The 16425-nt window shown below is 45.1% G+C and overlaps 1 protein-coding gene and 1 long non-coding RNA gene across 3 annotated transcripts in view; one reads left to right on the forward strand and one right to left on the reverse strand.

Annotated features, from left to right (window-relative positions):
- Nucleotides 1-16425, forward strand: part of LOC134226423 (ADP-ribosylation factor-like protein 6) — a 49986-nt gene that overhangs the window by 32953 nt on the left and 608 nt on the right. For both annotated transcript variants that reach the window (XM_062707192.1, XM_062707193.1), the window contains one exon: nucleotides 16246-16374. In XM_062707192.1, the coding sequence (XP_062563176.1) occupies nucleotides 16246-16374 (129 nt within the window). The remainder of the gene's footprint in view (nucleotides 1-16245; nucleotides 16375-16425) is intronic.
- On the reverse strand, nucleotides 3075-4605 carry LOC134226424 (uncharacterized). The gene is made up of 4 exons (XR_009983474.1): nucleotides 4271-4605; nucleotides 3603-3871; nucleotides 3371-3543; nucleotides 3075-3315 (listed from the first exon to the last, which is right to left on the reverse strand). It is a non-coding gene; the product is annotated as an uncharacterized LOC134226424 (long non-coding RNA).

The following is a 16425-nucleotide window of genomic DNA, read 5'->3' on the forward strand; positions in this document are numbered from 1 at the left end:
AAACAAATGTGGTTCTCATCCACCATACTTTTCACGTAAGAGTGACCTGAATGACATGTAACCTGAACAAAGTTTAGCTTCGTTGAGTTACGTGATTTATCCGATGAATCTGACTGGATTTTCCAGTACTAATGACGTGAAGTTTGAAAGTAGTTACGTGTTTGATCAGGTGAACCTTACGTGAATTCTACGTACCGGTTACGTGAACTTTTAGTGAAAGCTACATGAAATCAGGCAACCACTACATGGTTTGAAATATATTGCAAAAATGTTTTTTTAATGAATACAAAATAAGTTAGTGACGCCCGCAGCCGTAAAACGGAGACCTCTTCGCATGTTGATGTGTTGAAATGCATTTGATGCAGAACGATGTTTTTATCATTAGACAGAGAATGCTGTCATTCGGCCATTACGCTTCGAAGTTATCGCTAAAACACTGTTGGAGAACAAATCAAAGTTACTGACGAATATCGAATGGAATTTATCAGATTTGTTGAGAAATGATGAAACTATTCTTTCTCGGAAATTGCTGCTATTTCCGCTGTAAAATCATTCAAAAAGTAGTCCACCCTTGGAAGACTAAAATCTGGAATAACATTTCAAATTAACGCTATCGAAAAACTGTAATTTCTATCTTCATGTAGCTTCGTCTTCTTCCATATCACTACGAATCTTATAAATTTCATCCGACTTCCGTTGATATTTTTTTCAAAATCCCCGCCTAGTTGCACCTGAAATATCGCTTACTTCTGCGAAGCCTAAATATGTTTAGGTTATGTGTCATTCATTCGTACGTGAGTGTCAAGTCAATCTCACGTGAAAAGTATGGTGGATGAGAACCATATTTGTTTTCAGGTAAATCTGACGTGAAGTTTGTTTACAATGCTGTTTTTCCGCAAATACCGAAGCTGCAATCACACGAACACAATCTCACTTAAATTGTTTACGAGTACATACAAACATATTCACCATGATTTTTAGTACAAGTTACGTGAATTTCGGGTGAACATTACTAACATCACGTAACAATCGTCGTTTGTTCAAGACAGATCAGTTACGTGATTTTTCACGTGAATATGACGTGATGATTTTTTAGAGTGATGGAAACAAGCGAATGTTAGTTTATCATTTTATCATAAGAAAAACAGTCACTTTGCTAATGTTTATAATTTTGTAGCAGTCATTTTCGTCATTCGCTTTCCATATCGCTCCACTGCATCGGAATGTCATCGCATAACCATATGACGAAAGTTTTGACTATGCCCTATGGTCCAATGCACCGAATGAACACAATGACGTTTGAGACGGGCGCTGTTTACTAAAATGAACACTTGCATGAACTCGATGAATAAAAAAGTATTCATTCTTAGTAAACAGCGCCCGTCTCAAACGTCAATGATGAACTCGGTGCATTGGACCATAACGATTATCATCCGGTTTTGAGATGATGCTCAGTTGCTGATCTTTGTGCGGCTGGTATTGTGGTTGAAATTTCATTTTTCTCAAAGCTCTGTGAGTGACGGTTGTTTTTTTATTTCTAGTTCACATTTTACCGGCCGCTAAAAATCTCGTAATGGCTGCACCGAAAGTAAATAAGGTGAGTTAATATATTGAGATTATTTAATAAAAATACATCTAATAATTGATTTTGTGGAATTTTTATTCCTTTTACAGGTAATTGTTTGCGGGTAAGCTTGAATGCTTTCGTCAGTGGAGATATTTTCTCACGGGAACGGAGCAGATTCGAACCTACGGAACCTACAGTGACCCGATGAAGAACAAAAGAAGAAGAAAATATTCCCCAGAGGGCGGCGGAAAGCTGCCAAAGTGGACCCCGGATGTTTAAAAACGTACTTTGACACGCGACAAAGTGGCAACGCGGAACTTTATATAAACTCGTGCCTAGATCCCTACTGGAGAACAACCTTGAGAATACGGAATCATAATAAATCACCAGCTATCGTGCAATATATAGCAGGCATGATATATTAATATAAATGTTCAGCATTTTATTATGGATTTAATAAAAATACTGTTTATTATGCAAGTGCATCTATTTTTTTCAATTTCAACAGGAACTGCAACTGAAAATCTGTAAACTTTGCCTTTTTTACTGCTTTTTACTTGAAATCCAAAATGATTTAATTCGATTTCCACATTAATATAAGACAAAAGTGGTACTTCAAATCATTCGCATTCATATTGCCGGGTCATACGATTATCGGATGATTCCAAGGGGTTGGACGCTGAGCACAATGTTCCAAGCACACATTTTAAGGATTTTATTCGTAAGTGTGGCACGGTGTGGCACACTCTGCGGCACACTTTTGACATTTAAGTGATCAGAACAAAAAATACCGGCAACCTTGCCAAATTTTGTGTTGACTTATGGACGAATGCAGCGTGACGTCACCTGACATCATATTAGGACAATATTTACATGTTTCCGGCCGCGACCGAATACACGTGGGGGCAATGTTCATAATTTTTTATATGAAGTTTTGAGAACAAAATAACTAAAGAAAAGGAAGTTAAAATTTGTAGTGTAGATTTTTATTTGCTTCTCGGAGAGGCTGTTTGGAAATCATAAACTTGTCGATCACGAGGTCGATCATGCAAATCATTGATTTTCTTGAAAGAAACTCGTCAAAAGAACATTGCTTTTGCCCAACAAACGGCCATCCACAAAGTACGCCACGCTTTCTGGCGGAGGGGATTACGAGCAGCGTGACGATTCATACAAAAATTTTAGAGGTTCAATACAAAAGTGTGACGATGGGGCTGATTGGTTGAAAATAACCGATTTTTGCGTAACGTACTCTGCACGCTTAGTTCAGTTCACCCAAATATGGGTGATTAGTACCTAAAATCGCCAAAAAGTGCACATACCTAGATATGGGTGAAATTCCCTTCACCCATATATGGGTAAACTGTTTTCACCCATATATAGGTACATGAATACGAAAAAATTATTGGTAAAATTCACCCATATTTGGGTGATTTGTTCGTCGTTTGTTTTTACCTTCAGAGACTACTTTCCATTTACTAATAATTACATTAAGAAACGAAAAAAAACGATTTATTAAAGCAAGACAAATATACAATGAAGCAAATTATAAATCAACAATGCATTAAACAGCCGCTGCAGCATGAGCTGACGGAGAAATTTACAAGGTCCACTATTAGTAAGAGTTGGAACGAGAATCAGGATGCCAAACCTTCTCAGAGGCTCAAGGTATAGCGGACATATTCTGGGATGCAGCGCGTTCAGTTGGACTTGAGAGATCCTTGGAGATCCTGTCGTACACCTGGAGACTATTGTTCACAATTATTTACTATTGGTTTTGTTCGATATGATGAAATATCCCACCTGTTGCGTGCACGCAATCCTGTACTTCCCGCTAATTAATCAGCAGTAATCCATTCATGTACCTACTGGGGAATTTGGTCCACTCGTAACGGAATAGTAGATGCAGTCCTTAGGTCAATACCCGTGTGTCACACGGTGCATGAGTTGTTATAAAGGCCATACCGTCGAGCCAACTGTTAAGAGGAAAAAAATAGTCACTGTGAGATTAGAAGAGAATAAAATTTGAACTTACCTGAGTGGGAAAATTCAGCTTCCTCTGATTTGGATACCGGTTGTATCTGATTAGATTTTAGCTTCGGGGCCTCTGGGAAAAGCGGCAGCTACTTGTTAGGGTGCTGGATACCTAGCAAGCGGTATTGGTCTTTATCATCTTGTATAGTGTATACCTCCGGCTGTGGATTATGGAAATAATTTCACGAACTCGCTGCGCTTGAAGACAACAGTGGTCGCGGTACATTCTTGCGATTGTTTTCAGTTATAAATATTTGGTAGCATAATATACTAGAGTAATTATAAGAGGCTGTATTTATTTTACTTACCGAAAGACCATTATTTGCCAACGAACAGTTTCTGCGTTTCTGTTTTGAAGGACTCTTATCGCCACTACAGGTTCGTTAATCTAATGAAAACATTATTTTTTCATCCATATTTGAGTAAATTAATTTACTCATATATAGGTAAAGCCGACTTACCAATAATATAAGTGAAATTCACTAACTTTTTTAGTAAACTTTACCAATAATATGAGTGAAGTGAACAATACCCAAATATGGGTGAATTGGATACCAATAAATAGGTAAATTGAACTAAGCGTGTGTGGATCTTCCCCAATAGGAAACGTAAAATCAGTGTATTGAAGAAGCCCTTGCCTAAATAATTGTCTTCATTTGAACCATCTACTTTTTATTTTTGTCACCACCGAATCATCCGGATATACTGCAACCGATGCGAATGAACCGCATTGAGCGTTCAATGATCCCATCACAGCAAGAGGCAAAAACTTGGACAACAACGATGTTGGGAAGCGTACCATAGACTAACGCAAAATGAACTCCCCCAAGAAATTATGACGTTTGAGCGGGTCGCATAATGAACGCAAAATGAACTTTTGTTCGAGAAGACGACCCGCTCAAATGTCAAAATCCATCAGGTGAGTGAATTTGATGAACTCCTGCACAGGTCTATTGTCTCGCGCGATATCGCTTAATGACATGCGTTTCACTCTGCTTATGTTTACTGTCGTTAGCGTTGCCAGATATTTCTGACTGTCAATATGACAATGTGTCATATTTAAGGTGAGGCACATTTTATGGCACATTGTGGCACACTGAGTCACAAGGAATGTAATGAACACAAATTGAACTGTGCTCAGCGACCCACCCCTTGGATGATTCTCTTTCGGAAGCTCTTCATCTGGAACAGAAAAAAACGAATGAGCATCATTCGAAACGTGAATGACGTTCGTTAAGGGGCGGGAGCAAATCAGTTGTCAGTCGTTTTCAGGATGATGTTTGGGTTCAGTGTACACTCAGAAATAGAATAATCCTAAAAAAGTATAAAAACAAATCCGTTTTTATATTTTTTGAGTTTATTCTAAGCTTTGTTTAAATAGTATACCTTTCAAGTTTATGATTTAATCTATCGCTGAATTCGGCACAACTATTCCACTGGTGCATTAGTTTTTCTCCAATTTGCTGTGATCATATTTTTTTCCCTATCAGCTCGGAAAAAAACTGTTAAATTTGGTCCCGGATGTATTTCTCTGTTTGGAAGCTGCCAATCCTCGTCCGCAAATGTAACAATTTGCAGAAAAACGGATACGGATTTACGGTGTTGCGGATGACATATTGAAGGTGGGTTATAAAATAATTTTCCGATGAAATATCGCTTATTGCGAATATTGTGATTTTAGAAACTCGTTCCGATACCCTTCCCGAAGATCCGTATAAGCGCTATTTAGAGGTAAAAGAATCCTGCTGAATTTCTCTTTGGAATGCCACAAATGACATAGAGGAATAAACCGTGCAAAGCGATTATCCTGTTACTTCTTGAGCGGTGGTTCGGCACTGGAGGCATACGGAGAAGTCAAAATCATGGTGCAAAAGGAAGATGCACAACCGCTGGGTAAACATCTAATTGAACCGGTAAAGAAAGTGAACTTTCATCTCAAATAACAGGAACTTCCGAACATGATAAACAATTTGGAATTCTTAGCAGGATTTTATGGATACTCCGATGCTCAAAAATGTGCTTCGAATTGGCCATTTGAGCCATGGAAAACGTTTTTTTTTTACTGTTTGGTAAGACAGACGCATACAAAGTTCCACGGACACAATATTTATTTGCTGGACATGAACGCGGTGTAAGCGTCTAGGCGATACCGGCGGACGTGAAAAGCAAGATCTTCTCGATAAACTTATTCGACACTCCAGGGCATGTGAACTTTTCGTACGAGGTAACTACCGCCACAATGCGTCTATGCGATGGTGATGTTCTTTCAGTAGACACCGCGAAAGTATTCTCCTCAAATACAGAGATTGCTGGTTTCGATGGATACATTGTTGTGCCCAAAAATCGTTTGGCATGTAAATATAGAGAATAAATATTGCTTGCGAAATTGTTTCCCTAAGCTGTTCTCATTTATTTATTTATTTTGAAATGATGAATAATTCAAACCAAAACAAAAACCAACCAATAATACTGTTTTCGATAACGTCGCCTTATACTATTCTTGTATATATGAAAGTTATACTAACAGAGTATAGCCTAAACTTAAACGAAGCCGGGGTCAACCAGGTGAATAGCCGATTAGAATGACTTCTAATCTATTTAGTATAAATTTTTTTCAGAGTGTATGCTTAGGCGTACGCGTAGCCGTATCTTGGGGACAGAACGTAGTAACGGTGTGTCAAGTGGACAATTTTATAGGGAGTTTTAACATATCTAATCTGCTATCATTAAGAAAAAATACATTTATTTAGGAATAATTTTAATTTTGTCGGACATGGCACATGTTACAACAGCCAGTTCGTGGAAGAATTCTGGGAAGTGATAGATTCGACTAAATCTATTACTTTAGATTTTTTAATGACACCATTCCACAGATAATTCTTCGGCATCATTTTGAATTTCAAAATGGCGGACCAAAAATTTAAAATGGCCGCCGCTTGGGCAACAAAAGTCATATAAAACCATGCAGTATGGGTGTCTATCGATCGGTTACGATGAGTAGAACATGAAAATTGATGTTTGACGTCATTTTGAATTCCAAAATGGGGGCCAAAAATTTAAGATGGCTATCGCTTGGGCAACAAAAGTTATATAAAACCATGAAATAGGGTGTCTATCGATCGGGTTCGATGAGCAAAACATGAAAATCGACGTTTGACGCCATTTTGAATTTCAAAATAACGGACTAAAAATTTAAGATGGCCGCCGCTTGAGCAAAAAAAAATGTAAAGCCATGTAATATGGGTGTCTATCTATCGGGCTGCATGCATGTTTTTAAATTTAGGATTTAATATGTAGACGGCAGGCTAGTTGGATTATTTTTGCTTGTGTGTTTTTTATTCCTTTCTGTAGCAGAAATGATTTCTGTTGCTTAGCTTGATGGTGCATGAGCAATGACAATAAATCCCGAGCAGCACAAGTCAGACAAAAACGGTTGCAGCAACTTGATTGTGACTGAATTCGGTCACATATAAGTTGCAGTAACAAATGGGGAACATGTGTGCTGCTAGGGATGCTAAGGTATGGAAATCCATATTTTGTGTGCGTGCCTTTCGTGTATGGCGAAAAAGCTTTCACTACTACATTCAAACGAGCTCCCATAAGAAGCCGTGCAAATATGCACGTCACCATTTGCTGTTTACATTTTCCACCATCAACTAATACACTTGCATTTGGTCTTCTTCCTCACCTTCTATCTATCTCATTGGTGCTTGAGGTGCAAATAACAATCGATCAACACGTGCGCGGTACTGGACTGGAATGCTCATACAAGCTCGCTTGTGTTTGTGCCGCAAGCGCGGTATTTTCATGTGTGTTGTATTCCGTGTATAGTAGAAAATCAAAATTTGTTTTCAATAAAATGAAATATCTGCAGTTATCAGACGTTGCAACTCATTTCTGATTAGTGAGCAAAGTGTTCACTGCATCACAGGTGCCCTTACAGCACTCGTTGTTTTTGTTCAAGACGCCACCACCGCTGCAGTTTCGACATAATCTGTTGAGATGCTGTGTTCACCGCATTCCATATAGCTTCCTCCCGGCACATCCTCTCGACGAGGTTGTCCGGGGTTGTATCCATACCACTAATAAGCAGTATGGCATTGCGTTCTACCTCGAATCGCGGGCGAATCGCGGACATCACATGCTCTGCCGATTCTTCCTCACCTACACATTCAGGACACTCCGTAGAATCTGCAAAGCCAAACCTGTGTAGGAATTTTTTAAAGCAACCATGTTCAGACAACTGCTTCCTATCAACCCAGTTGGACACGTCCGGAATTAGTCTGTGGGTCCAACGGCCTTTGACTGCAGTGTCCCATGCTCTTTGCCATTTAAGCAACGAAGCTGCTCTCTTGACACATCGCACTTGCACCGAGTCCCTTTCGTTGTAGCACTCCACATCTTCCTCTAGGAGTATGTCTATCGGCATCATCCCAGCTATAACGCACACCGCCTCATATGATATGGTGCGATATGCGCTCGCGACACGTAGGCACATCAGCCCGTGTACTCTGATCAATTTCTTTACATTGTACTCGGCTTGTAGTGCTACGGCCCATGCTGGCCGCCATAACGGATGATAGACAATGCTACGCCAGTGATGCTATCAGCCTACGCACTTGACTATGCACTGCCGATCTGTTGGACATCATTCGTGATAAAGATTTTATCGCCAATGAAGCCCGCTGACATGCATAACCAACGTGGCTCGTAAAATTGAGCTTATCGTCGATCATCACGCCCAGATGCTTGAGAGACCTCACGGAGTTAACTGTGCAGGTCCCTACTCTTATCCTCGCTTGCTGCAACCCATGGCGGTTATGCACTACCACGACTTCCGTCTTGTGGTGTGCAAGGGACAACCGTCTCGAGTTGAGCCTTTCCTCTACTCTGCCAATCGCGTATGAAGCCTTCAGTCTGACTTCGTCGAGAGTGTCACCTGCTACTTCTAGCATTACGTCATCCGCGAAGCCTTATATCTTCAGACCGACCGGGAGACTTAAGCGTAATACTCCGTCGTACATAATATTCCACAGAACCGGTCCGAGGATCGATCCCTGTGGAACACCCGCAGACACTACGATCGACTTTTGATCAGCATCAGTGTCGTATAGCAGCACCCTGTTCTGAAAATAACTTTTCAGTATCCTGCACAGGTAATCCGGAACTCTCAATCGGTGCAGGGAGTCAGCAATTGCTGCCCAGCCAGCATTGTTAAACGCGTTTTTTACATCAACCTCTCGCTATCTTGGCCGTATCCGTTACCGATCGAATTGCTTCGATTGTAGAACGGCCCTTACGGAAGCCATACTGATTGCTGGATAAGCCACCAGCACACTCTGTATAAGCCGACAATCTATTTAGAAAGACCCTCTCTAGCAGCTTCCCAGCTGTGTCGAGTAGGCAAATTGGTCTCTATGCCGAAGGATCCCCCGGCTGTTTGCCAGGCTTCGGTAATAGCACCAATTTCTGCCGTTTCCATCGATCTGGGAAGTTTCCTTCGTCCATGCATCTCTGGAGGCAGCTCCTGAACATATCTGGATTAGCAAGAATGGCGTATTTAAGGGCCAGGTTTGGAATACCATCCGGGCCTGGCGCCTTATTGAGCTTAAGTTTTCTTGCGGCTACGATAAGCTCTTCGTTAGTCACTAGCGGTACCACGTCAACTGACTCGTACGGGGTAGCGGGCCAGTCCGATGGTTCATGACTCGGAAACAATCCCTCTACTATTTCGGCAACATCTCTGGGGATCTTTCAGGAGGTGTGCTGTTGGTCCTAGACATCACTATCCTGTATGCATCTCCCCACGGGGTGTCATTCGCTGTTCAAAGCAGGCTCACTTGCTACATTTAATCTCGTAGTTCAGAGCTCTGCTCGCTGTCTGGAATACCCCACGTCTATCGAGTCGCTCAGCGTCCGTTCTAGAACGTCGCAGCCTTCTTTTAGCTCTAAGACAGGTTCTACGAAGATCTACAATCGTGTCAGACCACCAGTACACTGGTTGTCGATCGATTGTCTTCCTTGGCATCGCAATGTCACAGGCACGTGTTAGTACCTCGGTGTTCGTTACCGCTCAGTCCTGTAGTCCTGCTTTCCCAGCGCAGCGCTTCCTCCAATAGTTCTTGATTGAACTGTGAGGTGCGCCATCCGGGATCAGTTGCACCACCTCTTCTCGTCGTAGTTTTCCGTGGTTCTTCAGTCCATTCTGCGCTGCAGAAGGTAACGTCGATACATGAATCACCGCTCGGTCCTCTAAACGTTGGCACTTGACCTTCGTTCAGCAGAACTACGTTCAATATCGCTAGTGATTCTAGCAGGATATAACCTCTAGCGTTAGTAAACCGGGAACCCCAGTCCAGTTTAAGGCCATTTAGTTTCGTCGCAAGAATATCAACTACCCTAGTGTACTGCTCTATAGGACAATAGCAGCTACAAAAGTAAACACCGTAAACACCAACAAAACCCTCATCGTCGGGAAAAGATATTATCTTCTGGATGCGGTGTCGCCCACAAGTCCAGATTCCCACAATACCGGACTAGTCCGCACTCCAGCTGCCGTTTCCGGCAGGGATGCGGTATGGGTCGGACAGCAAGGCAACATCAGCTTTGCACTCGATAACCGACTGTTGTAGCAGCAGCTGGGCCGCCTCGCAGTGGTTCAAGTTTAGCTGTGTTACTTACATGTTTGGAACCTTCTAGAGGCCGGACAGGCCTGAGCACCGGTGAGATGCCTGTTGTCTGCCCCCGGAGGACAGATCAGACATCTCGGTGTAGCCTGGCAGGTGCGAGCCTGGTGGTTTTCGGCACAGGTCCCTTACAGTCATAGGACTTATGACCGTGGCCAAGGCACCTGTAACAGGCCTGATTGGGTTGGCTTGTGCTCAGCGAGCACACCGACCAGCCCACCTTCAGTTTTACCTTATCCAGCACCTTCTTGGCCTCAGCCATAGCTCCGGCTTCGGTTATTTCATCCATGCCCTTGCACTGGATGTTCAAGACTGGGCACAGGGCTCTAACCTGAACCCCGTCACCCAGGACCTCTTCCGTCAACTTTTTATACTCGGAACTCTTCCGAGTAGTATCCCGCTTCAAGACGAGAATCATCTCGCCTTTGCGCGTTCTTCGGATGCAGTTGACATCCCTCCTAGACTAGACAGCTTCTCGGTGCCTCTCATAGTCTTTAGGACTTCGGCATAGCTTTTATCGTCAGCCTTGACAATGATCGCTTCGCCTCTGTCCTTCCGCTTGTCGCTGCCATTGGAAGGCGCGCCCTGTTTCACACTGGCCCTACCCTTTTTAGCGGGGACCTGTTCCGTACCTTTGATCGCACTCCTTGCGACCTGCTGACGACTTCTTTTCACCTTTTTTAGATTCACGACCTCTGTCCATGGCAGGTCTTCCTCCCGGCGATCCTCTGGTATCTTACTAGGTGGAGGTACCATTTTCCTCTCGGTCTTTTCCACCCGGACCTTCTCTACGGTCCGTGCCGAGGCTTTATTAGCTACTTTCAGGTCCGCCTCCTGCGTCACCTTACTTAGCTTAAGAGTTGCATCGATTTCGCCGTTGAAGCTTTGCAGTCTGGCTCTCCGCCAGCTGCTTCCCCTCTGTAAGGAGCCGAATCTTCGATTCAGCCTCCTTCGAGGCCTTCACTGCTTGGCCAACCGCCAAATCCGGCGGATCTTGTACTCCGCCTTCTTACTGGCTTCCAGCAAAGACTTCCATTCCGACTTCGCCTCCACGACTAGATCGCAGAGGGTCAGTACGGCCTGCTTCAAGTCCTTACTGTAATTCACCCGGTTGTCCAGGAAGGACATGATTACGTCCGATACGTCCGTAATCACTTCCATGATCTGGACTCCATCCTCCCCGTGGTTAGTCATCACCGAGTTAATGACTTTGGTCAGAGTGGGGCCGTCCATCTTGACGTCCACCGGCACCTCGTCTGACCCACCACGGGCTCCGCCATCGCCTCCCCCCAGCGACCTTTGGGGTGACCGATCAAGACCACTGCGCCTGGCGAAAGGGTTCTCCTTGTCACCATTCGCCTCACCTCCTTCCTTCGTAGTTTTTGTTTTTGTTGGTGGATTAATCATTGCTATTGGGTCCCCCTTGCGGCTGCTGTCGAATCCTGTTGGTGTAGTCGCCTTCGTGAACTCATGGTTATCTATGCATACCTTGCGGCATGCAGGGAGGCCATGCAAGGGTTGACACTTTCGTGTTAAGAGCCAGATCAGCGCTAGTCAGGTGAGAGCATCTGAGCCTACCCCACAGGATTGTACCGCGTGCTACAATGCCCGCCACGGTTTTATGGGACGCAAGACAGCCTGAACATTAGCCCATTCGCTGTTTCAGGTCGGTGCCACCCGGCCTTACTAAGAGAATAGAATAACCAGACTACCAGCATTCGCGTTCACAATATTTCAATATCCAAATACAAAGTTCAATAACACGCAACCAGTATGCCATAATCATAGTCTTACTGGTATCAACCCTGATGTGCCAGTAGCACTCCCTGGGCTTGTGCTTTTGAAGCGGCACACAGTCGCTTTGATAGAGTCTGCTTACTGGCACTTGTAGTTTTTTTTTTAGGGATTTTAGCAGAGCCCACTGCTAAATCCCACCACGCCCTAGGCAGTTCTCCCTGACTCGCAGACAGCTGGGGAGGGGTCGTCAAGCCCTTGGACATGGTCCCTGCTGCCCCCTGATGACAATGATGTCATAAATTTAAAGTGAGCTGCTGAGCTGGGGGCAGCAGGTACTATGTCTAAGGGCTTGACGATCCCTCCCCCGGCCATCTACGAGTTGTGGCGCCTGCCTAGGATGTGGTTGGGTTTGACAGTTGGCCCTGTTAAACCTCTATAAAAAGCTGCATGTATCCGCAAGTAGGCTCCGCCAAAGCGACCGTGTGCCGCTCAAAGCGCACAAGCCCAATTCCTGGTGTTAGGTGGGACGCTAAACAGCCCTGACACGACGGCCCTCCGACGAGACAGGAGGTTTGCGCAGGCCCAATAAGCCGCCTTTAAAAACAACCATTACGAACGACATAGAAGATAATACGACTCGATACAATCGGCAACGACCTAGGCGACGAATAAAGGATCACGATTGGAAGCTTGGAACATGGAACTGCAAGTCGCTAGGCTTCGCAGGTTGCGACAGGATAATCTACGATGAATTACATCCCCGCAGGAAATCTGCTGGACAGGACAGAAAGTGTGGGAAAGCGGGCATCGAGCGGCCACCTTCTACCAAAGCTGTGGCACCACCAACGAGCTGGGAACCGGCTTCATAGTGCTGGGAAAGATGCGCCAACGCGTGATTGGGTGGCAGCCAATCAACGCAAGGATGTGCAAGCTGAGGATAAAAGGCCGTTTCTTCAACTATAGCATCATCAACGTGCACTGCCCACACGAAGGGAGATCCGACGACGAGAAAGAAGCGTTCTATGCGCAGCTGGAGCAGACATACGAAGGATGCCCACTGCGGGACGTCAAAATCGTCATCGGTGACATGAACGCTCAGGTAGGAAGGGAGGAAATGTATAGACCGGTCATCGGACCGAATAGTCTGCACACCGTATCGAATGACAACGGCCAATGATGCATAAACTTTGCAGCCTCCCGCGGAATGGTAGTCCGAAGCACTTTCTTCCCACGCAAGAATATCCACAAGGCCACATGGAAATCACCTAATCAAGTAACGGAAAACCAAATCGACCACGTTCTAATCGACGGTAAACTCTTCTCCGACATCACGAACGTACGCACTTACCGCAGTGCGAATATTAAATCCGACCACTACCTCGTCGCAGTATGTCTGCGCTCAAAACTCTCGACGGTGATCAACACGCGTCGGAGTCGTCCGCCGCGGCTTAACATTGGGCGGCTACAAGACGGTAGACTAGCCCAAGACTACGCGCAGCAGCTGGAAGTGGCACTCCCAACGGAAGAGCAGCTAGGAGCAGCATCTCTTGAAGATGGCTGGAGAGATATTCGATCCGCCATTGGAAGCACCGCTACTGCTGCACTAGGCACGGTGGCTCCGGATCAGAGAAACGACTGGTATGACGGCGAATGTGAGCAGTTAGTTGAGGAGAAGAATGCAGCATGGGCGAGATTGCTGCAACACCGCACGAGGGCGAAGGAGGCACGATACAAACGGGCGCGGAACAGACAAAACTCGATTTTCCGGAGAAAAAAGCGCCAGCAGGAAGATCGAGACCGTGAAGAGACGGAGGAACTGTACCGCGCTAATAACGCACGAAAGTTCTATGAGAAGTTGAACCGTTCACGTAAGGGCCACGTGCCACAGCCTGATATGTGTAAGGACATAAACGGGAACCTTCTTACGAACGAGCGTGAGGTGATCCAAAGGTGGTGGCAGCACTACGAAGAGCACCTGAATGGCGATATGGCAGACAACGGTGGCGGTATGGTAATGAACCTAGGAGCACGCGCGCAGGACATGCGACTTCCGGCTCCGAATCTCCAGGAAATCCAGGAGGAGATCGGCCGGCTGAAAAACAACAAAGCCCCTGGAGTTGACCAACTACCAGGAGAGCTGCTTAAACACGGTGGTGAAGCACTGGCTAGAGCGCTGCACTGGGTGATTACCAAGGTTTGGGAGGATGAGGTTCTGCCGCAGGAGTGGATGGAAGGTGTCGTGTGTCCCATCTACAAAAAGGGCGATAAGCTGGATTGTAGCAACTACCGCGCAATCACATTGCTGAACGCCGCCTACAAGGTACTCTCCCAAATTTTATGCCGTCGACTAACACCAATTGCAAGAGAGTTCGTGGGCAGTACCAGGCGGGATTTATGGGTGAACGCTCTACCACAGACCAGGTGTTCGCCATACGTCAGGTATTGCAGAAATGCCGCGAATACAACGTGCCCACACATCATCTATTTATCGACTTCAAAGCCGCATGTGATACAATCGATCGGGACCAGCTATGGCAGCTAATGCACGAAAACGGATTTCCGGATAAACTGATACGGTTGATCAAGGCGACGATGGATCGGGTGATGTGCGTAGTTCGAGTTTCAGGGGCATTCTCGAGTCCCTTCGAAACGCGTAGAGGGTTACGGCAAGATGATGGTCTCTCATGTCTGCTATTCAACATCGCTTTGGAGGGAGTAATACGAAGGGCAGGGATTGACACGAGTGGTACGATTTTTACGAAGTCCGTCCAGTTATTTGGTTTCGCCGACGACATTGATATCATGGCACGTAACTTTGAGAGGATGGAGGAAGCCTACATCAGACTGAAAAGCGAAGCTAAATGGATTGGACTATTCATCAACACGTCGAAGACGAAGTACACGATAGGAAGAGGCTCAAGAGAGGTCAATGTAAGCCACCCACCACGAGTTTCTATAGGTGGTGACGAAATTGAGGTGGTTGAAGAGTTCGTGTACTTGGGCTCACTGGTGACCGCCGATAACGATACCAGCAGAGAAATTCGGAGACGCATAGTGGCTGGAAATCGTACATACTTTAGACTCCGCAAGACGCTCCGATCGAATAGAGTTCGCCGCCGTACAAAACTGACTATCTACAAAACGCTTATAAGACCGATAGTTCTCTACGGACACGAGACCTGGACGATGCTCGTGGAGGACCAACGCGCACCGGGAGTTTTCGAAAGGAAAGTGTTGCGTACCATCTATGGTGGGATGCAGATGGCGGACGGTACGTGGAGGAGGCGAATGAACCACGAGTTGCATCAGCTGTTGGGAGAACCATCCATCGTTCACACCGCGAAGACACGGAAGACTGCGATGTGCCGGGCACGTAGCCAGAATGTTGGACAGTAATCCGGTGAAAATGGTTCTCGACAACGATCCGACGGGAACAAGAAGGCGAGGTGCACAGGCAAGGTGGATCGATCAGGTGGAAGACGATTTGCGGATCGTCCGTAGACCGAGCTGAATGGAGAAGACTTTTATGTGCAGCACAGGCCACTCCGGCCTTAGTCTGATAAATAAATATATGCTGAGCTGGGGTTCTTTAAAAAAGAGCCATGGTTCATCAGCTCAATGTAAGGAAGCGAATCTTCTGAACAGCTATCGAATTCTCGGAGTGTTTGAGCGGAAAATACTGCGCTTAATACTTGGCGGCGTGGTGGAAAATGGTGCAGACACATGAATCACGATTTGTACCAAGGGTACAAAAAATGCAGACATAGGCAGGCTGATAAAATACGGCAGATGGACTGCACATGTATAGTGCGTATGCCGGTAGAGAGGACCAGCAAAAGTCATGTTTAGCAGAGAACCTGGAAGAGGACGTTGGCTCCGGACCTCGCACTCGCTAGCTGTGTGCAAACGAGGAAGATGCGCTAGCGGCCGGCGTGCAGGGAGACTGGCGACTGCCGGCCCAAGAACGAGCGACCTGGAACAAGACATTACATTCGGTTACATTCGAATTATCGCTCTTTTTGGAACTAAATAACTACATTTTTTATTGTTTGACCATACATCCGGGTCGCAATGACGAATATATAGTTCCAGTAGTGAACAATAGCATGCACCTGAAATATGGGTAATTCAGTACCCATGAAAAACAATGCAATTTCTAGGCAAATATAGGATCTTAAGTTTAAAAAATAAGAAATTAACTTTTTTTTATTTTTCCTACAGATCAGGGAGTATTTTTCACCGCTTTCGACATGTCCGGCGCGACCCGTTACCGCAGCCTCTGGGAGCACCAATTTAAATCTTGTCAGGGAATTGTTTTTGTCATCGATTCGAGCGATCGGATGCGACTAGGTTAGTGCCCTTAACCTCAATATTTCAAGTTTATATTGAGGTTAATTTTTT

The sequence above is a fragment of the Armigeres subalbatus genome, chromosome 3 (assembly GCF_024139115.2).
Source record: "Armigeres subalbatus isolate Guangzhou_Male chromosome 3, GZ_Asu_2, whole genome shotgun sequence".
Lineage (NCBI taxonomy): Eukaryota > Metazoa > Arthropoda > Insecta > Diptera > Culicidae > Armigeres > Armigeres subalbatus.